The sequence below is a fragment of the Gobio gobio genome (genome assembly GCF_949357685.1).
Source record: "Gobio gobio genome assembly, chromosome: 16".
Classification (NCBI taxonomy): Eukaryota; Metazoa; Chordata; class Actinopteri; order Cypriniformes; family Gobionidae; genus Gobio; species Gobio gobio.
Genome location: NC_137109.1, coordinates 1,596,580 through 1,623,716, shown reverse-complemented (window position 1 = coordinate 1,623,716; position 27,137 = coordinate 1,596,580). Strand labels below are relative to the sequence as shown.

The following is a 27,137-nucleotide window of genomic DNA, read 5'->3' as shown; positions in this document are numbered from 1 at the left end:
CAACTCTGTTCACAGCGACCTGTTTCAGTGCCTGTCTCTTTAAATGCTAATGAGCTACTGCTCACTCCACCGCTCTCTTCCTAAGCTAACATACGGATAATGTTAGCCAACCGTATTGTGGATTGTTACTCTCACAATTTCCTATAGCACACATCTATTGTAAGCTTTTACCTAATGTATGAAAATTAGGGCTTATCTAAGTGTGATTTTTCACACTTTTTGCTTTACACTAAATACCTGTTTTCTTCATACAAGAATCAAAATGCTTAAAATCACTTTAACAGTTTAAACCAAGACACTTTATTCTCAATATCTCAAGAAGAGCCTGAGTTCACATTAGATCTGTGTAAAATTCTTCATCTTAATGATTTGTTTGTGAGATAATCTCTCTTCCTCTGTTTGTGTCTTTCTAGTCTACAGGACTGTGGCATTACAGATGTTTCTTCTTTAACTCAGTCTTTGACTAACTCAAAAGCACTGCAGTTTTTAAAAGAGCTTGATCTGAGTTACAATAAGATCGGAGACTCAAAGCAGCGGCTCAGAGACGAGCTACGAGACTCAAACTGTGTCCTGAGGTGAGGAAACATCACTGTGATATTAAAGAGAGCTTCATTTACCTCTGATATGAGAACAAACCTGTCAAATATTCATGAAAGGAAATTATCATTAAGCTTTATTGCAACAAAGGGTTTGTGTGAGAACAAAATGTAAAGTTGATTAAAATGTTTAACACAAAGGAGGAAAGAGAACAAAAGCACACAGTCAGAGCTTTACACAGCAACACCTGCTTTATTAACTGTGTAATTAACAGTAATAGAGAATCATTTCAGTTTGAAAATAGACTTGGTCAGATTGTAGGAAAACGCTGCTAAAATCAGTTCAGCTTCAGCTCACAGCCGTCCAGCCTCACATGAGAAATGTCTCTGTCTCGAGTGTGTTTTTACTGTGACAAGCAACACGTCACACTACTTTACACTCACTTTACTGTCAGTGATTTACTAAGAGCCCTACAAACATGTGTAAACTAGAGGGCAAATGGCTTTAACTAGTGGAAGTTTAACTGACAGGTTTGAACTGAAGATAACATTTGTGTTTGCTGGCTGTGGTTTATTCCATACGCCGTACACTCATTAGCATGTGTTTCTCCTTTACAGTGACTCAATAGGAGTCGCAGGTCCTTCTGCAGTCACACACACACACACACACACATATGAACGACATTCATGTTTTAATTCTAGAGTATTTAATACACAAATATTGTTTGAGGAATATCTCTGCAGGATAATGTAAAGTCAGTAATTAATCTGATTACAGGAATTAATGTCACTTCTTTTTACTCTGAAAACAGTCATTAAAATATAGTAACTAATTTGCACTTTGTTCCACTGAACACTGATTGTTTTCTCTTCTGGTTCCTCCTTACAGACTAGATGAAGATCGGTCGATTTTACATCAGTTAAAATCTCTGATATGGTCATGAGAGGATCAGAAACCATCAGGTGATCACAGAAGAGCCTCACTACTGTGTCTATGAGGATAAATAAATGTGTGATTAATGTGTAAATGTGTTTCATACAGCTGGAAGAGACTCAGACTTTACAGTTAAATAAAGCAGCGTGTGTGTTAGCATGTGTATCAGAAACATATGATATTGAGGATTAATGTTGGTTTAGTGTTCAGCCAAATGATGGTTTTGTTTTATGTAAAGGAGGAACAGAGGAAGAGCTCAGATGAGTCTGTCAGCAGAAATCTTCAGGCTCTTCAGTATCAGGCCTACAAATATAATAATGTTTGATTGAACTCATCCATAATGATTCAAATGTTTCTAATCATAAATGTGATTGTCAAGTATAGCACATACATGTATCATATGATATAAAGTCTACAATGTGATATTTGAATGCAATATTTTTACATGATCTCTTATATTTTATGCACAGAATATATTTGTTTTGTGTTTTATTGTATATTAAGTTAGCTCTGTGTTGTTAATGTTCAGATATACAGTATATTGTCTTTGTTCTGCTATAATGGATGCCCATATTTTGACTTAATTAAATCCAAACTCCCCTCCTGAAATTATTGGCATAGCCACTGTGTGATATTTGTTGTCTTTAGCAGAGACACTGATTTTATTTATTAATGTGTCTAGGATCATTAAGGTTTTTAACTCCTCACTCAAGTCATGGCCTTTGCCTTTTTCATGCCTTATGCTTTATTTTAGGCTTGCAGTGATAGAGTGTATGCCGCCCTTAGTCACGATGCGAAGGCTGAGGTTCCTTTTTACAGATGTTTAATGATCTCATTGACATAGACACCAACACTGTAGAACTGAAGAAAAACGAAATATACAACATAACATCAATTACATGGAAAACAAAAATATCACATTAAACTCGCAAATAAACAGAAAACATATCCACATACCACTTTTGCCTGCTTGTGAGCTAAGAGAGGGGATTATATCTTGAAGATTCTTAGTTGGATGATTTATGATTACAAAGAGAAACACCTTTAACTTTGCGATGATTACATCATTCCATCTCTTCATGTGGATGACAAAACATGATGGGAATAAAATAAAATATAACCAAAAACTCTTAGAAAGAATAAATCTTTCACAAATAAACAGCAGTTCAGTTATAGTAATTTAATATAATAACACATAAACGTGTGACGCCTGACCATTTCATGTCTTCACAGGGATTAGATCAATCAGTTTTATTTATATATTTATTGAAAATAATAATATACAAAACAGCACAAGCACTCTAATGTTGCAGCAGCTTCAGTGCTTGAACCCCTAAAACACACTTTTGATTACAATATGTTTAATAAATCACAATTCTACATACATAAATTATACTTAAAACAATAACACTAAATGAAGCTGATCTCCATCAACAGATACATTGAGAAAAGCACACACACGTGTTGTTTCAGTGACAGGATTTCAGCTGTAGTATTAATGTTATGAAGAGACTCTATAACACTCACTGTCATTGATTTATCATGAGCTCAAAGCATTATGGGTAGAATCTCTCTTCAGTCTATCCTGATTCCTCAACACAGTTCCACTGATGATGCAGAACTAACCCCAAACCCAGGATAGAGCGGCTGAGTGAATCTGGTCTGGACTGTGTGGATGAGGCTCATTGTGTCTCCAGAAACGCTGTAGAAGGACAGAGTTCCTGCACTGGGATCCACACACACTCCTACTCTTCTCTTGAAATAAAACTTATATATAAATGTGTACTTTTTTGTTAGTGCTGATGGGCTTTCAGTGTCATTGTGTGTGAATGAGTAACTGTCAGGAGTGCAGATCAAACTCCAGGACTGATCATTAGATCCAAACACACACTCATTACCCCGTCCCTTCCTGCTGATGCTCTTATATGACACTGATATAAACAGAAAACACACATCAGGTACAGATAACACACATCAGGTATAGATAAAGAACAATTAAGAGAAACAAGGGTTAAAAGCTAAATTAACGAAAATCCATACAATATATTCTTGTATGACCCCGTCATCTCATTAGACACCATTGCTTATTACAGTTTTTTAAAATAGCAATGACAATTTTTTCAATACTTTTAACAAATTTCCTAAACTCTTAACACACTAACACACCTACATCACACAATTGGCAAAACCGATTAATTCCAAGCTCAAAACCACACATAGTAAACTAAACTCCAAAACTAATGTTCAAAATACAATAACACACTAACACAATACACTATGTCTACCAAAACCCTAACATGTTCTCTTCCAAAAGGAACATTTAGTCAATCATAACACAGTGTTATAAAAACACTAACACTAGATGAAATTACAGAAACTGCACTGTCCTTATACAATAGACTGTATATCTTATTGAGCATAGATTGTGTGTCTTTTGAAGACTCCACATTTTTGTTTTGGCGGGTTTAATAAATGCATGCATTTTGTATCTTTTGCTGCAGAAATTCAATACAAAGAATTAATGACCCATCTCAGAGTAGCTTTATAGAATGCCTTTCAGTTTAATTTAATTATCAGCGATCACCATGTTGACAATAACAAGTTCCTGTTCTTCTTTTAGGAGCTTTCCTCTGCCCCCTGCAGGAGGTAGATGTTGAATCCTTAGATACAACTGCTCTGACTCTCGAGCACTTTTCAAAACATTCTCTTCGCTCCTTTGTCCTCCCCCCCTCCTTCATCAACTCTTACTGCTGATGACTTTGCATCATTTTTCACAAACAAAACCTCCTCCATCAGCAGCCAATTCTCCACACCACAAACCGACACGCACATCTCAACAACCATTACACACACGCTCCCCTCCTTCTCTCTGCTCTCTGAAGCAGATGTCTCCAAACTCATCCTTTCCAATCATCCCACTACCTGTCCGCTTGATCCTATCCCCACTCACCTCCTTCAGGCCATTTCTTCTTCTGTTACTCCTGCACTCACTCATATTGTCAACACCTCTCTTCACACCGGGACCTTCCCCACAGCATTTAAGCAGGCTCGGGTAACCCCACTGCTTAAGAAACCCTCTCTGAACCCAGCACTTTTAGAAAACTACAGACCGGTATCCCTTCTTCCTTTCATAGCAAAGACACTTGAGCGAGTGGTGTTTAACCAGCTCTCTACGTTTCTTGAACAGAACAACCTCCTGGACATCAACCAATCCGGCTTCAAAAGCGGCCACTCAACTGAGACTGCCCTGCTCTCGGTTACGGAGGCACTCAGACAGGCAAGAGCGGCTTCCAAATCCAGAGTACTTATCTTACTGGATTTGTCTGCTGCTTTTGACACAGTTAACCACCAGATCCTCCTGTCAACTCTCATGAAGATGGGCATCTCAGGAACTGCTCTCCATTGGTTCAAGTCTTATCTCTCAGGTAGGTCCTTCAGGGTGAAGTGTCTAAGTCACATCATCTAGCTACTGGAGTTCCCCAGGGCTCAGTGCTTGGACCACTTCTCTTCTCCATCTACATGTCATCACTGGGATCTGTCATTCAGAAACATGGCTTTTCCTATCACTGCTATGCCGACGACACTCAACTCTACTTCTCATTTCAACCAGATGATCCCACGGTTGGTGTGCGTATCGCTGCCTGCCTAACAGACATTTCTGCCTGGATGAAGGAACATCACCTTCAACTCAACCTTGCAAAGACAGAACTGCTTGTGGTCTCTGCCAACCCAGCACTTCACCACAATCTCTCCATTCAGGTAGGTTCATCAACCATAACTCCGTCCAGGACAGCCAGGAACCTTGTAGTTGTGATTGATGATCAGCTAAAATTCACTGACCACATCACTGCAACAACCCGGTCCTGCAGATTTGCATTATACAACATTAGGAAGATTAGACCCTTCCTATCAGAGCGTGCCACACAACTCCTGGTCCAAGTTCTTGTTCTCTCCAGACTGGACTACTGTAATGCTCTTCTAGCGGGCCTTCCGGCATGCACTATCAAACCCTTGCAACTGATCCAGAATGCAGCGGCCAGGGGGGTCTTTAACGAGCCGAAGAGAGCTCACGTCACGCCTCTCTTCATCAGTCTGCACTGGCTGCCAATAGCCGCTCGTATCAAATTCAAGGCACTGGTGCTCACCTTCAAAGCAACCACGGGCTCTGCACCAATATACCTAAACTCGTTTGTTCAGACTTACACACCCACCAGGAACTTACGTTCTGCCAGTGAACGACGCCTTGTGGTGCCATACCAGAGAGGCATGAAATCACTCTCACGGACCTTTTCCTGGACCGTTCCCACTTGGTGGAATGACCTGCCTATCTCAATTCGTGCGGCCGAGTCTGTAGCCATTTTCAAAAAACACCTAAAGACACATCTCTTCCAGCAGCACCTGTCCAATCATGAATAGCACTTATCATTCTATTCATTTTCTGTCCGTCTAATTTATTTATTACAAAAAATTAAAAAATAAATAAAATAAATTCTGTCCTGTGTGTTCTGTGCTAGATTAACTGAGACTTGTTACAGCACTTGCATACTGTTGCCCTTGACTGTTCTAGTTGCTTCTTTTGCTCTCATTTGTAAGTCGCTTTGGATAAAAGCGTCTGCTAAATGACTTAAATGTAAATGTAAATGTAGATAGACAAAATACAGTTAGGGACCAGAGGCATACAGTCACTGTAATACATGGTAAAAGTATTTACACTTTGCAGTAGGAGAAGTAGACAATATCCTACCTGTTGGTTTCTTGAAAAATCTGGATAATGGATGCCACTGTGTCCCGGCTGAGATTTGGCTGTACTCGTTCACCGGCCCCTCTGATAGCCTGTGGTTTATGACATGGTCTATGATAGTAGCTCTTATTTCATCAGTTACCCTAATTCTGGCCCTTCTTTGAGCGCCACCATGTATTATAACTCCTCAATCTCTACCTTTCCCTTGTCTAGGCATTCCTCTCCCTTGCCCTTGTCCCAATCCTCTCCCTTGCCCTGGTGCTCATCTTCCTCTCCCTCATGCAGACATTTTTCTTACTTTCTTTGTGCTGCTCTATATTGTTCCTTTCTCACACAAGATCAGCCCAAAGATGGCATCTTTTACTGTATATCTTATAGTCATGTGACTGAAAGAACATCAACACCTGAACAATTCCTAGATGGGAATAAGCTGTGATTTATATACAGTATTTGCATAACTTCATAACTTCAATCAGCTGTTTCTCAGTAACAATGGAATAAAATACTGGGGATATATTTGTGTTTCAATTCTCAATATAAACAGCTGTTTACCTTTGTAAACTTCCATCCATTTAGCCCAAAAACCGGATGCTAACGGCTTGGTCAAAAGGAATTCTGCGTGTAAGCCTTTTCAGCATTTTGGTGAAGTTCTCTTAATTTATTGATATCTCATTTTAAATCTGACTCCATTAATAATTTTATCTGACTCCAATTCTATGTGACTCCATAAAGTGTGTTACGTTTAGAGTTTATCAGCTGATTTTAAGATTAGTTGCGATTTAATTTAGATCGTTGATTTTCCTTAGTATCACTTATTTTCAAATATTCGTTCCTCCATGGGACCCGGCAACCGCTCAGAGGCAATAGTGTCGCGACTCACTAGCTCTCACGACACAAATTAGTTAGTTCTGATATTACAGAGGATTGCAGAGTGAACTATTGTAACTTTAAATGAGTCCCGCAGGTTCACTCATAACAAAAAGTGTACCTTTATTTATAGCCACGAAGCTGCAACTTATAATATCAGCGAAAATCAGAAATCTGATTTTCTCGCATGCCTGGCTCAATGCTCCCGCTATGGAGTCCTCAGTATAATCTGTCCCAACAGAGAGATTTGCGGTAGCACCTACTTACTCCTCATGGACCCTACTAAAATAATGATTTCAGAAAGATACAGAATAAATCAAGATTAACATTTATTTTGGCCAGACAGGAAAAGTAAATTAGTAAACAAGAATCCATGGTACACAACTGATCAGCGTAAAAACATAAAACACAATTGCAAAGCAATATGAAAATAATTTAAAAGAGTCATCTTGCCTGGCTCATAGTCTACATGTCGTGTATGTGTGTCCCAAAAGACACTGACACAGCACCACATGGGGGTTCTGGCTACAGAATTTTCTCCCACTGAAAGTTTGGTTACCCTCGCTTAAATACTCCAACTAGAACAAAAGGGTTGTAAATATTTGCAACACAAACACCTGGTTTTGGGGGAGTGGATCAGGTATCTTTGAAGAGACTCCTCAAAAGGAGAACTGAATTCTCATTAGTTTTCAATCTTTCTAATACTACTAGTGACTGCAGTGAAACTGAGACCATTTTACCATTCGCACCAAGACCTTTAAAAAGACATCAAACATGAAAGGGATAAAACAATAGATTTACAAGATACATCATTACTGGTATATCTGGATTTGGTGACTTGAAAACAGGGCAAGGAGAGGGCAAAATGGGGAGGGGGGAGAAATGTTTGATCAGGGCGGTGTCCCACAGTTTCTGTGAGATCTTGGGCCCTATCTTGCACCCAGTGCAATTGACTTTGTACACCGACGCATGTGTCATTCCTATTTTGCACCCGCGCAAAGCGCGCTTTTCCCTCCACAGAAGCACGTCGCTAAACTAGTGAATGAACTTGCGCTACCTGGGCGGTTCAGCGCAAAAAAGGAGGCGTGTTCCGGCGCAAACAATCCCTGGTGCTATTTTGCTGTTCCATTAAACAATTGCGCCACTGACCAGAAAAAACCTAGTCTAAAGTCAGTGGCGCGTTGCGCGTTGTTCATTATGCTATTTTAAGGGCGCATGCTTGACCATAATGTATAGCGTGCACAACGCGCATACACTTTGCTCATGTAATCTACACAGATGCAACAGTTATTTTTGCAAATCATAAATTGGTACACTAAAAAATATTAACACATGAGATGACGGAAATCATTGTGGTGTGCCACGAAGATGTGAAAAAATAGGCATAAATCTAGCTTACAAATTATTCAGGCTAATTGTAGTCTAATAATTAAGGAGACCTGTTTGCCCAATAGTGGCAACTTCTGGCAAGACATATATGTATATAAGGACATCTAACAAATTGGTTTGTCCGTCAAGAACCAGGAAAAAAAATCGGTGAGGGTGGACGCAGCGATGTCCTCTGCTGGCGTCAGGTCCTGAGTAGAGGCAGATCCACCTCCCGTTACACGGCGTGCCCGATTGATGTCATTGTAGCGCTTGCGGCACTGGTGCGACGTCCTGGGGATGCCAGCTGATGAAACAATTGTGGCTATTTCCTCCCACGCCTGTTTAACCGACACTATTTTGGGTGGGTTTCTCCCATCCCCATACAACACAACTTCTCTGTCTTTCACTGCTCTTACAAGAACATCAGTTTCATCGGCTGTGAACCGCTCCTGGCGTGCGCCTGGTAAATACGCCATAATAATAGCAATCCATAATGGAACTTGCGCACCTGCTTTTACAGGGAATGTTGGATGACGCTCTGATTGGTTTATTCACGTTACGCCCAAACCACACCTATGAATAATGAAGCTACTTCAGACCAACCCATTTTAGATTTGCGCCGGGCGCAAGAGCCTTTTATCCCGCCGGGAAAATAGCAACAGCGCCGAGACCCGCCCACAAAGTTACTTGCGCTTCGCGCTTTGACACTTGCATTTCAGATCGTTAAAATAGGGCCCCTTCTCTCAAGATTAGTGACTTTTATTGTTCTATTGCTGGGGTGTGTATCTCAGCTTTTGTCTTAGCATCAAAACCGATCCTTACAAATATAATGTGTAAATTGGAGATACTGAGGTAAGTTGTGATTAGAGGTCGACCGATTCATCGTTTTTGCCGATTACTCGGCACGATAGTTGATTGGTGGAACAATCGGTTATGGGCAAAAATCGACACCGATGATTGACGATTTTCCGTGATGCGTCCGTTGCTGGAGCGGCTGAGAAGGGTGCGCTGTCATTACACAGTACAGAGAAGGTCTCTGGCAGTATATAGCACGAGAGCGGCCTCTAGAGGCGAGAAAAAAAACTCACTGATGCCTTGTGTTTACATTCACACGTGAGTCTGCTCGCTGCACAGAAAGCACACGCTGCACAGAGAGCGCTAACACATCAGATGTGCGTTTAAAACACAGACAGCGAAACGGTATGAATACTGAACACTACAGTGTTGCCAATTTGTTGCCAAATCATTATAAAGTAATTAGTTTCTTGATTAGATGCTGCATTAACAGGTAAAGAACAGCAGTGTGAATGTTTGTCGACGAGGCTAAGAGGATGCTAAAAAATTTGCAGTACCTCAAGCAGTTAAAACAATGTGATTAAAAACACACGCAAGTCCGACCCAAATGTTGCGCATATTAAATTGCGAGAAAGCGAACTGTATCGTCATGCTGCCGACAGAAACATAAAACAGAAACGCATTTGTTTTGTATTAGATAATCTCCTTCTAAAAAAGCAGACTGTTTAGATTTGTATGAAATGGTAACACTGCAATAAGATTCCATTTGTAACATTAACTAAGGTTAATAAATGCTGTGGAAGTATTGTTTATTGTTAGTATTTTAATTTCAACATTAAATTGAGTTTTAATTTTTATTTTATTTGGTAACCTTGGTTATGCACTATGAACTAACATGAATGATCAAGGTACAATATTGCTAATATTAAATGCTATAAAAATGTTTGCATAATGCATATAGTTCATGTAAGCGAACACATCCTTGTTTCATAGGGACTTGCGTAGTGTTACCTATGATATGTACATGCATGTTTCTAGGTTATAGATAAAGAAACAAATTTGACCTGTAATATTTTAATGTTTAAAATATTTTCTGTTCTGTTAGAACTTCTTATTTTAATATTCATATTTATATGTTTTCATGAATCAGTACTGTTTTTTATTTCTTGTTATAAAGTTCAGCACTGTTTTACTTATGTTTTTTTATCCAGTATCCATTTTAAAAACTATCGGTCGATTAATCGATTATCGGCAAGTGCGGTCCAACCTAGTTATCGGTATCGGTAAAATCCACTATCGGTCAAACTCTAGTTGTGATACAACAGAAGATATTTTTAGATGTTTTTTACTTTTAAATATATTTCAATCATGACAACTCTCAGAATAGGTTTTAGCATGTTTTTGATTTTGGCAGTGTAATTTTGGTATTTGGTCTTGGCAGACTAGTTCTGCTACACTGCTGCTTCTGTTGATTATTGCTGCTGCAGAGCAAGTATGTACTTGCTACTGCTAATAGATACACAGACACACTGCTGTGAGCATGTAAGATACAGTGCATCCGGAAAGTATTCACAGCGCTTTTACAGCCTTATTCCAAAATTCTCTCTCTCTCTCTCTCTCTCTCTCTCTCCCTCTCTGTGCGCATGCGTGAGCGTCTGAGCTGAACGGGTGTGGAGTGTGGAGTGAGTTCGAGAGCGCTGGCCTGCGGGCTGTGTGAGTTTCTATCTTTTCTTCTTTTCTTTGGCAGAGTTGTTTGGTGTATTAGTGGAGGTTTGCTGGAGTTAGGGAGAGTGTTCAGCGTGTGCTGTCGGAGATGGCAGCAGCGGAGAGCGTGCAGCTTGATAAGCTGACGCGACGGAATGGCATTAAAGTCATCTCCGCGGAGCGCTGCTCTATAGAGGACTGCAGCATAGCAGTTGCTCAAGTTGTGGGGTATAAGAGCATCTTGTCGGCATCTAGGATGAACAGTGCTTTTGTTTTGTTCCTAGATGACGTGAACAAGGTGAATGAAATAGTTGCTAGTGGAATTGTGTTGAATGATTCGTAGACACCGGTAATGCCTTTGATTCAACCGGCGAAAAAGATCTTGTTGTCGAATGTTCCACCTTTTATAAAGGATGAAGTGATCCAAAGAGAACTGGCCAGGCACGGAAAAGTTGTTTTGCAGTTTAAAAAAATCACCTTAAATTGCAAATCGTCACAGTTGAAGCATGTTGTTTCTTTCCGGCGGCAGGTGTATATGATTCTGAACAATGAGAGTGCGGAGTTGAATCTCGCAATAAAGTTTAGAATTGATGATTTTGACTATGTGATTTATATTACATCAGAGACAATGAAGTGTTTTAAATGTGGACAAGGAGGACATCTTGCTCGTGAGTGTCCTGGGAATGTGGAACACGATGCAGTAGGCCTACGGAATGATACTGAAGGTGAGGGACAGCAAGATAATGTGGAGAATGGAAATCAGGAAAAAGGAGGGGAAGTGCTTGAGAGTGGTGAACAAACAAATCAAAGAGAAACTGTAAATGGGACTGATGAGGAAGAGGTAGGAGAAGAAGAAATTGAAAAAGCAAATGATGCTGCTGGCCCTTATGTGAATGTAGAAGTCTCAGGAGACATCGATATGGTGGAGGATGACAATCTGTTTAAAACACCGACTTTAAAGAGAAAAACAAGTGGAAAAAGTAGAGGAAAAAAAGCTAGGAAAGAGCAGGTTCAAAAAGATCAGACAAAAGAAAAGATGGTTGAAGAAACCATGTCTGACTTTGAACACAATAACTCCGATGATTCTGTGACAGGAAGTGAGTGTGAATCTGTAAGTTCAGTTGACTCAGTCTCTCAAAGAAGATCTGGGAGGAGTGCTTACACTCTTGAAAAAATTTAATCTTTTTTGCAAAACACAAAAGGCATGAAGGGAGTTCAAGTACAAGAGTTTTTTCCTGATACTGAAAAGTTCATAGAGGCTGCAAGAATGTCAATGAAAGAAATTGGTTTAGAGGGTCTCACAGAACAGGAAGTATACAGGTTAAAGAAATTAGTTCAAAAGGTTAGATCCAAAAGATTAAATGATGAAAAGGAAGTGTTTTAATTTTTCTTTTTTCTTTGTCATTTTCTTGTTTTTGTTTTGCACAGTTTCTTTTTTTTCTCATTTTATTTATGAGTAATTTAAGACTGGGCAGCCTGAACATGAATGGTGCAAGGGACTTTAGGAAAAGAGCAATGCTTTATGAGTTGATAAGACAAAAAAAGAAAAAGTAATGTTTCTTCAAGAAACACACAGCGATATAAAAAATGAAAGTGAATGGATGATGGAATGGGAAGGAAAGGTGATAGTGAGCCATAAGACCACCACTAGTGGAGGTGTAGCAATTTTATTAAGGAAAAATATAAATCCAGTCTCATGTGAAGTAGAGCATGTAGTCGGGGGACAGTTGCTGAAATTACGGCTTGAGTTTGAACATTTTTCTGTTGTATTTATAAATGTGTATGCCCCAGTACTGGGAAGTGAAAGAGTGGTGTTTTTAAACAAAGTTAGAGATATTGTGAAGAATTGTAAATCTGAAGAGTTTTTATTTCTAGGGGGTGATTTTAATTGTACAGAAGATGATACAATTGATAGAATCACAAAGAACCGCATATGCCTTCGCAGTGTGTTTTAAAACAAATTCTGAAAGAATGTGAATTGTATGACATTTGGAGGGTTCTCAATAAAACACAGAGGCAGTATACATGGACACAAGTGAGGGACAATTATGTGACAATGGCTAGACTAGACAGGTGGTATTGTTTTAAACATCATTTTAATATAATTAAACAATGTGCAATTTCTCCTGTGGGTTTCTCAGATCATGGTTTAGTCATGGTTTAGTGGGTGATGATCTTCTGGAGGTGATTAATGACAGCTTGACCAGAGGGTCGCTGCCGACAAGCTGCCGGAGAGCAGTGATCACCCTGTTACCGAAAAAAGGAGACCTCAGAAACATAAAGAACTGGCGACCTGTGTCACTCTTATGCTCTGATATAAAAATCTTATCTAAAGCCTTAGCAGTTAGGTTGAGAGAAGTGATTGGTGGGGTCATACATATAGACCAGACATTTTGTGTTCCCAATAGATCGATTTTTGACAACATTCATTTAATTCGAGATATTTTGGATGTCTCTGGATCATTGGGTTTAGATTTTGGCCTTATTTCCTTAGACCAGGAAAAAGCCTTTGACCGGGTTGAGCATAAGTACCTCTGGAAGACTATGAGTGAGTTTGGTTTCAGCCCGGGTTTTATTAAAATGATTGGGGTGTTGTATGCAAACATTGAGAGTATACTCAAAATTAATGGAGGGTTGAGTGTTCCTTTTAAAATTACAAGAGGTATAAGACAAGGGTGTGCACTTTCTGGTATGTTGTATGCTTTAGCCATTGAACCTCTGTTGTTAAGGATTAGGGCAAACATTGATGGGTGGAGTATACCGCAATCTGAGTGTAAATTTAAGTTATCAGCTTATGCTGACGATATTGTGGTTATGATAAAAAATCAAGAAGAAGTAAACACTTTACAGGTAATTTTAAATGAGTTTGGTCAATTGTCTTCAGCTAAAGTAAACTGGTGTAAGAGTGAAGCCATTGTAGGCGGAAGATGGGAAGGTAGATGCCTTCCTAAACTACCAGCTGGACTTGAGTGGAAGAAAAATGGTTTTAAATATTTGGGTGTTTATCTTGGAGATGATTCAATGTTGAAAAAAAACTGGGAAGGGGTTTTGGAAAAAACAAAAGGACGTCTGGAAAAATGGAGATGGTTGTGGCCAAAAATGTCCTTTAGAGGACGTGTGACAATTATTAATAATCTGGTGGCTTCGACATTCTGGCATCGTTTGGCTTGTATTGAGCCGCCAAGTGGACTTCTTGCAAAACTGCAGACTGTGATAGTGGATTTTTTCTGGACTAAACTTCACTGGATACCGCAGAGTGTTCTCTATCTTCCTAGAGAGGAAGGGGGACAAGGACTGATACACCTGGTCAGCAGAGGAGCAACCTTTCGCTTACAGTTCATTCAAAGACTTTTAACAGGTCCAGAGGATCTGGTTTGGTGAAAAGTTGCTGGATCTATTTTAAGACAAGCTGGAGGTCTGGGTTTGGATTTCACTTTGTTTTTAATGGATTCTAACAGGATTCCACTGAATGGACTGACACCTTTTTATAAGGGGATTTTTAGAGTGTGGAGTTTTTTTGAAAAGAGAAGAGGGGTTTCTGAGTCTTCTCTATTTTGGTTATTAGAAGAACCGACTGTGTTTGGAGGCAGGTTGGATGTATCTAATGAAATTGCATGTGGGTTTGAAAATGTAATGTGTATTTCAAAAAAGTTTAAGTTTTGTGATCTGATAGCTGAGGGAGGTACTGATTTAAATAATTCGCAAGGGGTAGCACCTGGTCTAAAATTAAAGTCGGAAAGATTGGCAAGAAAATTGTTGGAGGTTTTAAAACAGAGACTTACGATGGAAGAAAAGTTTCTACTTGTGAGTTATGGGGAAGGGAAAGTTTCCCCAAACAATAAAGATCCTTTTCCTGAAGTTTTCTTTACTCCTGATCTTAAAGGAGCTAATGGGGGGATGTTGGAGAACTTGGAAGATTTAAGTATTCACGAGGCTGACCGTAAGAAATTGTATCGAAACTGTGTTAAAGTTTTAAATAAGAAAGTTTTAAATGGAAGAGTAGACACTGTTTGGAGAGACAAATTTGGCTTGGATCGGAGTATAAAACCGGTGTGGAGAGTGTTGTATAAACCTCCTTTGGGAAAAAGAGTGGGGGATCTTCAATGGAGGATTTTACACGGGGCAGTTGCTGTCAATGCTTTTATAAGTGTTATTAATCCCAATGTGTCTAGTGGGTGTCCTTTTTGTAAAGAAAGAGAGACAATCTTTCATTGTTTTATGGAGTGTTCAAGGTTGGGTTATTTTTTTGATTTTCTTGAATTGTTGTTTAATAAGTTAAATGAAGGTTTTACTGTTCAGAGTTTTATTTTTGGTTACCGGTATGTAGCAAAAAAAAGAATAAAATGTCAACTTTTAAATTTCATTTTGGGTGAAGCAAAAATGGCAATATATTTAAGCAGGAAGAAAAAAATTGAAGGGTCAGAAGGATGTGAGGTTGTGTCTATTTTAAAAACCAGAATAAAATCAAGAGTGTGGATTGATTTTAAATTTTATAAGATGATGAAGGATTTGACGTTTTTTTCAAATCAGTGGTGTTATAATGATGCAGTTTGCTCTGTTGTAGATGATCTTTTAATTTTTTCTTGTGTGCTACAATAAGTATCTCTAATGTGATGTGTATTTTTGTGGTTATATTTATATTGGAATTGTGTTGTAATGTATAAGAATTGTAAAATAAATGTTTTGTTAAAATTCAAAAAAAAAAATTATCTCTCTCTCTCTCTCTCTGGGCGCATGTGCTGAGTGAGTGGGCGGAGTGTTGAGTGCAAGTGTTTGGTGTGTGTCAGGTACGAAGGTTACTATCTTACTATCTCACGTTTTTTTTTGTGATTTATATTTGTGTGTTTATTGATTTTTTTGGGGAGGGTAAAGTGTATAATATTCTCGATATTATAGCGTATGCTCCTGGTTTTGTACTGGGAGCATGGCTGGGCCAGGTAGTGGTAGTTTTAATTTTCTGACGCTCCGTCATGGTGTAAAAATAGACTTAGCGGTTAGTATAGAAGATTGTAGTCTGGCTGTAGCAGATGTGATTGGGCCTGAGAACATTCTGTCTGCGTCTCGTATGAACAGCGCTATTGTTGTGTTTGCCAAGACCATTGATTTGGCGAACCAGCTGGTGAAAAGTGGGGTAGTGGTTAATGGTATGTTTAGCCCAGTCCTCCCTCTTCCTACTCCTTCGAAAAAAGTGACTATATCTAATGTGCCGCCTTTTATTTCGAGTGAAGTTTTGACTAGAATGCTTTCTTGTTATGGTAAATTGGTTTCTCCCATTAAGATGATTCCAATTGGTTGCAAGTCCTCACTTTTGAAGCATGTTGTGTCATTTAGACGTTATGTCTACATGATTCTTCAAGACAACCTGGACGAATTAGATTTGAGTTTAATTATGTAATTTTTGCCACAACAAATAATATGAAATGTTTTGGTTGTGTTGAAACGGGCCTTCTTATCCGTGCTTGTCCAGGCAAATTGAATGATCCTGATAAAAATCTGCTACCGGTTGATGGTGAGAAAAATAATGAGGTACGTGATGAGGAAATGCACCAAATTCTAAATGCACAAATTTAGAATGTTACCGCTGCCTTATCTACTGATGCTGAAGTGCCTGGAACAAGTATGGTTCAAAAATCGGTAACATTAGCAGATGTTGAAAGAGTAACAGAAGTAATGTCAGCCGATAAGATTACTGAAGGGGAGAGTGTAGGTGCCGCTGAGGCAGAGAAAAATAAAGTATCCGTGGTGAGTGATCAGTCAGCGGGTACGGTGAATGAGTCGCAGAGCAGCGATAGACCTGCGGCAGATGTTGCGCAACTTTCAGCCAGTGTTGAGGGGAATCAGTGTTCTGTTATCGAGTCAGATGATTGTGCTTTCAAAAGCGCCTATAAAGAGAAGACTAAAGCAGAGCAGTATAAGTAAACAGGCGAAAAGAATGGATACTGGTGACATCAGTCAAACTGATAGAGAGAGTGAAAGCGAGTTCTCTGAATGCAGCGTTTCATGTAGTTTACCGCTGAGTGGTTTTTCCAGCCGGGCTTACAGTGTGGATGATATAAAATCCTTCCTTAAAGTGACAAAAAATGCTAGAAAAGTTTGTATTGAAGAATATTTCCCTGATGTGGTACAGTTTATTGAAAAAGCAAAGGCTTTCAGGGGTGATGGAGTATTCACAAATCAGGAAGTGTATCGTCTAAAGAAAATCCTTGCCAAACTTAATACCCAACCAAGTCCCAATGTTAATAATGATAATGCGTAAATGTCATTTTTCTCTGGTTTCTTTCTTTTGGTTGTGTTTGTTATGGTTATTCTTTTCCTCATTTATGGGAGAATTTTGCATCTCTTCTCTGAATATAAATGGGGCAAGAGAGATAAGGAAGAGATTCCAATTATTTGAGATAATAAAACAGAAGAAAATTGATGTCTTATTTGGTCAAGAGACGCATAGTGATCTAATAAACACTTCTGATTGGGAAAGAGAATTTGACGGTGTATCTGTTTTAAGTCATTTGACCTCAACTAGTGGTGGAGTTGCAATTTTATTTTCTAAGAATTGTATTCCCTGTTCTTATAAGGCAGAGGAGATGATAAACGGCAGACTTTTAAAAGTAACAGCTCAGTCTTTTGTTTTTATTTGTGTGTATATTCCAACCAATGCATTGGAAAGGGTGTTTTTTTTAGATGCACTGAGTAATGTTTTAGCTAATTGCAATTCTGAAGATGTTTTATTTTTAGGGGGAGATTTCAATTGCACTGAGAATAATCTGGATAGGAATCATGTTGAACCGCATATGGCTTCACGAAAGCGGCTCATTCAGTTAGTGAAATCACATGAGGTCACTGATGTTTGGAGAAATTTTCATGGTAATCAAAGACAATATACATGGACTCATGCTTATGAAAACTCAATTTCTCTAGCAAGGTTGTATAGATTCTATGTTTTTTAAACACCAGCTTAGTTTTTTCAGAAGCTGTTCAATTGTTCCAGTAAGCCTTTCTGATCATAGCTTGATACAGTGTGTTGTGTCTTTGAGTTCCATTAAGCCAAAAAGTGCGTACTGGCATTTTAATAACAATTTATTGTGTGACAATCATTTTACAGATATTTTTAAAGAATTCTGGAATAATTTTAGAACTACAAAATCCTCTTTTAAGTCTTTGCAGCAGTGGTGGGACATTGCAAAAGTTCAGGTAAAACAGCTGTGCCAACAATATACTTGCAACGTCACGAGAGACATAACCTGTTCGATGAAAATGATAGAGAAAGAATTAGTTGAACTTCAAGGGATTGCTGATAGTACAGGAAATTTGACCCATTTTGAAACCTTTAAGAAAAAGAAAAACACATTAGCTGAGATGTTAGACACAGTTACACAAGGAGCTCTGGTCAGGTTACGCTTTCAAAGCGTAGAATTTATGGATGCACCCTCAAAGTTTTTCTTTAACCTAGGAAAGAAAAATGGGCAGAAAAGGTTTATTCATGCCTTGCGCTCAGATGCAGGAGCCTTGTTGTCAGATCCATATGACATTCGAAGAAGAGCAATTCGTTTTTATGAAAAACTGTACGAAAGCGAACTAATGCCTGAAGAAACTGCTGGTAATGTCTTCCTGGATAATTTACTCCAGCTAACTAAAGAAGCTAATACTGAACTCAGTAAAGCTTTGACAATGGAGGAGTTGGAAAGAGCTCTCCAGAGTATGGAGTGTGGCAAAGCACCTGGGGTTGATGGATTACCAGTTGACTTTTACAAGTCTTTTTGACCGGAGGTGGGTCCGGATCTGCTGGAGGTGCTTGGGGTTAGCTTAGCCAATGAGCGGCTACCCATAAGTTGCCGTAGAGCGGTTCTCACTTTATTGCCAAAGAAGGGAGACTTGAATGATATTAAAAACTGGAGGCCGGTCAGTTTGCTGTGCAGCGATTATAAATTGCTCTCCAAGGTTCTGGCTATTAGGTTGGGTCATGTTTTGGAACAAGTTATCCATCCTGACCAGACCTATTGTGTACCTGGTAGACGAATTTGTGATAACATTTTGTTTATTAGGGATATTTTAGACATTGGTAAAAGTCTCAATTTAGATATAGTGTCAATAGACAGTAAATTTCCATCCATTAGCCCAAAAACCGGATACTAATGACTTGGTCAAAAGGAATTCTGCGTGTAAGCCTTTTCAGCATTTTGGTGAAGTTCTCTTAATTTATTGATATCTCATTTTAAATCTGACTCCGTTAATAATTTTATCTGACTCCAATTCTATCTGACTCCATAAAGTGTGTTACATTTAGAGTTTATCAGCTGATTTAAAGATTAGTTGCGATTTAATTTAGATCAATGATTTTTCGTAGTATCACTTATTTTCAAATATTAATATCCTCCATGGGACCCGGAGTCTCAAATAGGCTAAGCGTCCGGATTTCGCTTGCTCTAACGGACACAGATTAGTCAGTTCTGATATTACAGAGGATTGCAGGGTGAACTATCTTACCTCTAAGTGAGTCGCACATGTGCACTCATAATAAAGCGTGTAATTTTAGTGATAGTCACGGAATCTGCAACTTATAATAACAGTGGCAGTCAGAAATCAGGTTTTCCCTCATGCATGGCTCAATGCTCCCGCTATGGAGTTCCCAGTATGGTCTGCCCTGGCAGAGAGATCTGCGGTAACCCCTACTTACCCCTTATGGACATGAATAAAATAATGATGTAATAAAGAGTCATCATGTCTGGCACATCTACATGCAGTTTGCACGGGGGTTCTGACTACAGAATATTCCCCCAGAGAGTTAGATTATCCAGCCTTAAATACTCCAACTAGAACAAAAGGGTTGTAAATATTTGCAACACCCCCACCTGGTTTTGGGGGAGTGGATCAGATATCTTTGAAGAGACTACTCAAAGGAGGACTGAATTCTCATTAGTTTTCCAATCTTTCTAATACTACTAGTGACTGCAGTGAAACTGAGACCATTTTACCATTCGCACTGAGACCTTTAAAAAGACTTCAAACATAAAAGGGATAAAACAATAGATACAAGATACATCATACATATACACTGGTATATCTGCATTTGGTGACTTGAAACCAGGACAAGGAGAGGGCAAAATGGGGAGGGGGAGGAATGTTTGTCAGGGTGTTGTCACAGTTTCTGTGAGATCTTTTTCTCAAGATTAGTGACTTTTATTGTTCAATTGCTGAGGTGTGTATCTCAGCTTTTGTCTTAGCACCAAAACCGACTCTTACAAGACCAAGAAAAGGCATTCGATCGGGTTGAGCATAACTATTTATGGAATGTCTTAGCAGCTTTTGGCTTTATTTTTTTTGGCTTTCACGATTTTATTTCTATGATAAAAGTTTTGTACTGTGACGTTGAAAGTATTTTAAAAGTTAATGGTGACTTATGTGCTCCTTTTAAAGTGTTTAGAGGTGTTAGACAAGGGTGTGCCTTGTCTGGTATGCTCTATGCTTTGTCAATAGAGCCTCTTTTAAATAAGTTAAGAGCAGACCTGCATGGATTATATGTTCCAAATTTTTCTAATGTGTTTAAAATATCAGCATACAGGGAGTGCAGAATTATTAGGCACGTTGATTTTCTGATCATATTTTTTTTACAGGCACATTTGACCAATTCCAAACCACAGTAATCCTAATAACTACTATTGATTTAGTATTTAATAATGTATAAGTGATATATAATTGTTCATGAAGGCTGGAAATGAAAATCACCTTATATTCAGGTGTGCAGAATTATTAGACATGTTTTCTTTTACAGATAAATAAAATCTGGCAGTACGTTTTGGGAGTTCATTTTAGTCCATCCTGAAGTCCTTTTTGCAGAGATGGACTAAAAATGAACTCCCAAAACGTACTGCCAGATTCTGGAAGATGAATTCTTCAAACAGTGGTACTAGAGGATGTGGTGCTGGTCCTTCAAGAGTCACTCTCAACCTATCTGTCCATAAAGCCTATAAAAAAACCTTCTTCATGTATTTTACAACACTTCAGCTTGTGATTCTTATCTAGTGGGGGTAATTTTTTAGGATTCTTTCCCTAACTGAAGTCTCTGAGATCCTGACACCTTGCACTTCTGGAGACTCCAGGTAGGTTGCAGCTCTGGAAAATGGTGGCGCTGGAGACTAAAGGGTTCCTGATGGTTTCACCCTTAATTCTTCACCTTAATTCTTAATTCTTTTGCAGTTAACAGGTGTCTTTTCTTCACCACTCTGTTTTTGTCTGACCCTGCTGATCCAACGAGCATTTCACTGTCCAATGGTCATGCCTTAACTGCAATGTCTAGTATTGCATTAGTATTGCATCCTTCTCATGGGCATTTAATACTTTTTGACTTTTCAGTCTGAGTTAAATCTCTTTTTTAGCTCAATTTATCTGTAAAAGAAAACATGCCTAATAATTCTGCACACCTGAATATAAGGTGATTTTCATTTCCAGCCTTCATGAACAATTATATATCACTTATACATTATTAAATACTAAATCAATAGTAGTTATTAGGATTACTGTGGTTTGGAATTGGTCAAATGTGCCTGGAAAAAAAATATGATCAGAAAATCAACGTGCCTAATAATTCTGCACTCCCTGTATGCTGATGATGTTGTTATTTTAATTAGTTGTCAGAGAGATGTGGATTTGTTTCTTCAAATGTTAAATGATTTCAAAGTGTTTTCTTCCACAAAAGTAAACTGATCTAAAAGTGAAGCCATACTAAGTGGGAGCTGGTTAAGTGGAGAACCAAAACTCCCAGTTGGTTTAAACTGGACTAGGGAGGGGTTTAAATACCTTGGAGTGTTTTTTGGAAATGAAATGATTGTACAACATTTTGAAGGGGTTGTTGAAAAAATAAAAGGTCGCCTTGAAAAATTGAATTGAAATATTGATTAATAATAATTTGATGGCATCTTCTCTCTGGCATTGCTTAATTTGTGTTGATCCTCCACCAGATTTTTTATTTAAAATTCAGTCAATTTTAATAGATTTTTTTTGGGACAAGCTGCATTGGGTTCCAAAATCTGTTTTGTATTTGCCCAAGGAAGAGGGAGGACATGGACTAATACATTTACAGAACAGAATAGCAGCTTTTCGACTTCAGTTTGCACAGAGACTTCTTACTGGACCAGTGGACTCAAGCTGGAAATCTATAGCTTGTGCTATCTTGCAAAATTTTGAAGGCTTGGGTCGTTGCCTTGTACTTGTACTTGTGTAATGACAATAAAGTTGAATCTAATCTAATCTAATCTAGATAAGCCTTTGCTCTGGTTGAATGCTAAAAAGATGGACATATCCAAGTTACCAATTTTTTATCGGAATCTTTTTAAAGTTTGGACTTTGTTTACAGTGCAAAGACTCAGTAATACAGGTTCCTTGCATTGGTTATTGCAGGAACCGCTGATTCATGGTTTGCGTTTGGATCTATGAAGTGAAGGTCCTTTCCCTGTATTGGAAGCAATTCTTATCAGTTCTGGAGTAATTACACTTGGACATCTATCGCAACTAGCAGGACCAGGTTTTAAGAATGTTGATGTAGTAACTGAACATTTGGGCGTACGATCGACACGTGTAGTGGCTAAACTCCTTGAGAAGTGGAGATCTGCTCTCACCACAGAAGAATTCAAACTGTTGGAAGACTTTTCAGAGGGATAAATTATTCCAAACTGTGGAGATCCTTTTCCTAATCTGTTTGTATCTTCAAATTTAGAAGAATGTAAAAGTGTTTTTTTGTCTGTGATTTTTGGGTGTGGAGCCAGCCTCTGGGAAAGTTTTGTATAAAAGTTGTGTAAAATCGTTTAATAAAAAGTTTTTACAGTAGATAATAGGGTGGATACACCCTAGCGCAACATCCTCCAGATAAGAGAGGACAAAAAAACTGAATGGAGAGCTCTGTACAAGTCACCATTAACTAAGAGAGTAGGGGACTTGCAGTGGAGAATTTTACATGGAGTAGATGCAGTTAATGCTTTTATTTCCGTTTTAAACCCTGGTGTTGATCATGGCTGTCCTTTTTGTCAACAGAGAGAAACTGTGTTCCATGCTTTTATGCAATGTTTTAGATTAGAGGTTTTGTTTACTGTCCTACAGAATATATTTGTTTGTTTTGGAGAAACTTTTTCTGTGGAAGTTTTTATTTATGGTTTTAAATATGTTCGGAGAAACAGATTTTGTTGTCAACTTTTGAACTTTTTGTTGGGCCAAGCTAAAAAAGCAATTTATAATACCAGGAAACATAAAATTGAAAGAAACACGAGTTACAATTTAGAGGGAGTTTTTTTTTTCAATTCAGTGAAATCTCGAATTTTAATTGATTTTCGATATTTTCAAGCTATGAATGATCTTACATTTACATTTACATTTAGTCATTTAGCAGACGCTTTTATCCAAAGCGACTTACAAATGAGAGCAATAGAAGCAACTAGAACGGTCAAGGGCTACAGTATGCAAGTGCTGTAACAAGTCTCAGTTAATCTAACACAGAACACACGACAATTTTTTTTTATTTATTTTTTTTTTTTTTTTTTAAATAAATTAGACAGACAGAAAATGAATCGAATGGAATGTTAAGTGCTATTCTTGATTGGTTAGGTGGCACAATATTTTGGTTAGGTGCTGCTGCAACAAGCAATCTTGTTGCTTTTGATTTGATTTGGTGTTATAAGAGGGTTTTATGTGAGATAATTGATGATGATCTGCATTTTGCATCCTTTTTAAGATAATTGTGTTTTAGTTTTGATTTGTGCTGTGTTTATTCACTGGAAAATGTTTTAATTTGTAATAAAGGGTGTTTGAAATTCAATTCTCTCTCTCTCTCTCTCTCTCTCTCTCTCTCTCTCTCACTTCCGGTGCGGGTGTTGAGTGCGTGAGTGGTGTTTTGCGAGTGGAGTGCGGTGAGTGAAGTTGTTGTCTGTGTCTAAATATCTTTCTCTTTTCCGCCTTTTTGTTTGTGTGTGTTTGTTTTTTAGTTTGTGGTAGTTTTTGTGTGTGGTTTGGGCCGCGTGCTACCGGGCTTTACCGGAGAAAGCATGACGACCCCAGCTACACAGGTTTTGTCCACGCTCACGCGACGTAATGCGGTGAAAGTGGCGTTTGCGGCGAAGTTGTGGGACATGGATCTATTCTATCCGCATCGAGGATGAATAACGCTACTGTGATTTTTCTTAGTAACGTTGAAAAAGTGAATGAAGCAGTTGAGAGTGGAATTGTGATTGGTGGTGATTTTGTTCAGGTTCTTCCCCTCTCACTACCATCTAAGAGGGTCACCTTATCTAACGTTCCCCCCTTTCTCAGTGACCAGATAATAACAGAAGCTTTATCACGTTATGGTAAATTGGTGTCCCCAATAAAAAAAATCCCGATTAGTACGGGCTCTCCCCTGTTGAAACATATTGTGTCTTTCAGGAGATTTGCATACATGATTATTCAGGATGATGAGGAATTGGATTTTTCACTTAGTTTTAGAGTTGATGATTTTGATTACGTCATTTTTGTAACAACTGCGAAGACGAAATGCTTTGGTTGTGGAAAAATAGGACATCTGATTCTTAACTGCCCAGAAAAGAAAGTCACTGAGAAAGGGGATACGGTTTCCAATCCAAGTACGAGTAGTAGAGAAGCTGGTGTAGTTTCACTGAGCTCGGAGTTGCAGGGTGACAATCATAGTGAGACTGAAGTGGTTACTTGTAAGGAGATAGTTGGAACAAAATCTGTTGTTGTCACAGGTATAGATACAGAAAAGAAAGACCAAGTTGATATTGTATCTGATGTAAAACAATCAAAACATCCTGAAAAAGAAAGAGAAGATGCTACTATTGGAAGTGTAACACAGGTTGTACAAAAGAAGAGTGGAATTGATTGTGTGGACATGGAAATGGAGGCACAAATAGAAATGTTCAAAGCACCTCTAAAAAGAAAAAAGATTGATAAGTCTCAAAATAAAAAAGCTGGGAAGAAAGCTGACTTGGATGGTAGCAATGATAATGAAACCGAAAGTGATAGTGAATCTTCAGATTCCAGTGTGGCGTTGTCTTTGAGTGACTTCTCTGTTCGGAGCTATGATAGTGAAGAGATAAAATTGTTCCTTAAGTCAACAAAGAACAAGAGAGGTGTGTGTGTACAAGATTATTTCCCTAATATAACACAGTTTGTTGAGAAAACAAGACATTTTATGGCTGAAGGATGTTTTACAAATAGAGAAGTTTTTCGTTTAAAAAAGTTGGTGAGGAATGTAGAGAAACTTAAGGATGATGTTTAATAAGTTAAGCTCATTTTCCACATTAATAAGTGTGGGGTTTTTTTTGGTGGGTTTTTCTTCTATTGGTCATGAGTGAAGTTAGTCTAGCAACCCTGAATATAAATGGTGCTAGAGATATTAAGAAAAGAGGAATGTTAAATGTATTAATGAAACAGAAGAATCTTGATATTGTAATGTTACAAGAAACACATAGTGATGGGGGGAATGCAGCAGACTGGGGAAGAGAATTTGAGGGGTTAACAATTTTAAGCCATACCACTTCAATAAGTGCAGGAGTTTCAGTGCTATTTTCTAAGAATTTTAGTCCAATTTCTTATGTAGTTGATGAAGTTGTGAAAGGAAGATTACTAAAAATTAGAGCTGTCTATGAAAGCTATGTTTTGGTTTGTATCTGTATTTATGCTCCAACAGTTCCTGTGGAAAGATTGTTTTTCTTAGATTTATTATGTACGACTTTACAAAGTTGCTCAGAAGATGAATATTTGTTTTTGGGGGGAGATTTTAATTGCACAGAAAATATGATTGATAGGAACCATGTTGAACCCCATTTGCCGTCTCAGAAACGTCTTATTCATTTTATTAAGAAGTTTGAACTATGTGATATTTGGAGACAATTAAATGGAAACGTGAGACAATATACATGGGTTCATGTGAGGGAAAACATGGCATCCCTTGCCAGATTAGATCGATTGTATGGGTTTTCACATCAACTTAATATTTTCAAAAAATGCTCTATAATTCCAATAGGATTTTCTGATCATAGCATGGTACAATGTAGTTTTATTTTGAATTCCATTAAGCCTAGTAGTGCCTATTGGCATTTTAATATTTCTTTACTGAGTGATAGTTTTTTTAGAGATTCTTTTAAGTATTTTTGGCAGAATTATAGAAAATCAAAGACTAATTTTAGATCAATACAGCAGTGGTGGGACATTGGTAAAGTTAAAATTAGACAGTTTTGTCAACAATACACTCGCAATGTCACTATAGAGGCTAAAAAATCTTTGGAAATTTTGGAGAATGAATTAAGTGAGTGTCAAAAAATAGCTGAATCAACTGGGACAAGTAATCATTTTGAACTATTTTTCAAAAAGAAAGCTCAGTTAGCGGAACTGCTGGAATACAGAACACAGGGCGCATTGGTCAGATCAAGATTTCAAAATATAAGTCATATGGATGCACCGTCAAAATTCTTTTTCTGTTTAGAGAAAAAAAATGGACAGAAGAGGTTGATTAAAGCCTTGCGATCGGAAGATGGTCAGTTTTTGCTGAACCCCAGTGACATTAGAGAGAGAGCAGTTGGTTTTTACAAAAATCTGTTTAGAAGTGAGTATGAAACGGAGGGTGATGTAGACAGCACTTTCTTGAGCTCCCTACCAAAGATGTCAGAAGAGGGTAATGTGGCTCTTTCAGGTGTGCTAAGCCTGGGGGAGTTATATAAGGCCCTTCATGACATGGAATCGGGAAAAGCTCCTGGGATTGACGGCCTCCCAGTTGACTTTTACAAGTCTTTCTGGGCCGAATTGGGAGCGGACTTGTTACAAGTGCTGGGTGATAGTCTGTCAGTAGGTATGTTGCCGTTGAGCTGCAGGAGGGCAGTGATAACGCTTATACCGAAGAAAGGAGATTTGACAGAAATAAAGAATTGGCGCCCTGTATCACTTCTTTGTTGTGATTACAAACTGCTCTCTAAGGTGTTGGCAAACAGATTGGCTGAAGTAATAGGGCAAGTAATACATCCAGACCAGTCCTACTGTATTCCTCGCAGATCCATTTTTGATAACATCTCTTTAGTTCGGGATGCTTTAGAGGTGTCAAAGTTGCTTGATTTGGATTTTGGATTGATCTCACTGGACCAGGAGAAGGCTTTTGATAGGGTTGAGCACCCCTATTTATGGAAAACTTTAGCAGCTTTCGGTTTTAAAAGAGATTTTATTA

The 27,137-nt window shown here is 38.3% G+C and overlaps 2 protein-coding genes across 3 annotated transcripts in view; both read left to right on the top strand.

The window, feature by feature from the left end:
* The window catches only part of LOC307139813 (NACHT, LRR and PYD domains-containing protein 12-like), a 133,156-nt gene that overhangs the window by 82,850 nt on the left and 23,169 nt on the right, over window positions 1–27,137 (top strand). The window contains exons 14-15 of one of the 2 annotated variants that reach the window (XM_079838920.1): window positions 414–575; window positions 1,426–2,089. The exons of the other annotated variant lie outside the window; for it this stretch is intronic. Of the exons in view, the coding sequence (XP_079695046.1) occupies window positions 414–575; window positions 1,426–1,480 (217 nt within the window). The 3' untranslated portion in view covers window positions 1,481–2,089. Of the gene's footprint in view, window positions 1–413; window positions 576–1,425; window positions 2,090–27,137 lie in introns of those variants that run through there. 2 annotated transcript variants of the gene reach the window in all.
* LOC307139811 (uncharacterized protein) overlaps window positions 1–27,137 on the top strand; it is a 283,388-nt gene that overhangs the window by 233,978 nt on the left and 22,273 nt on the right. The window contains exon 17 of the transcript XR_013818174.1: window positions 1,674–1,853. The gene's annotated coding sequence lies outside the window, so the exon portion shown is untranslated. The remainder of the gene's footprint in view (window positions 1–1,673; window positions 1,854–27,137) is intronic.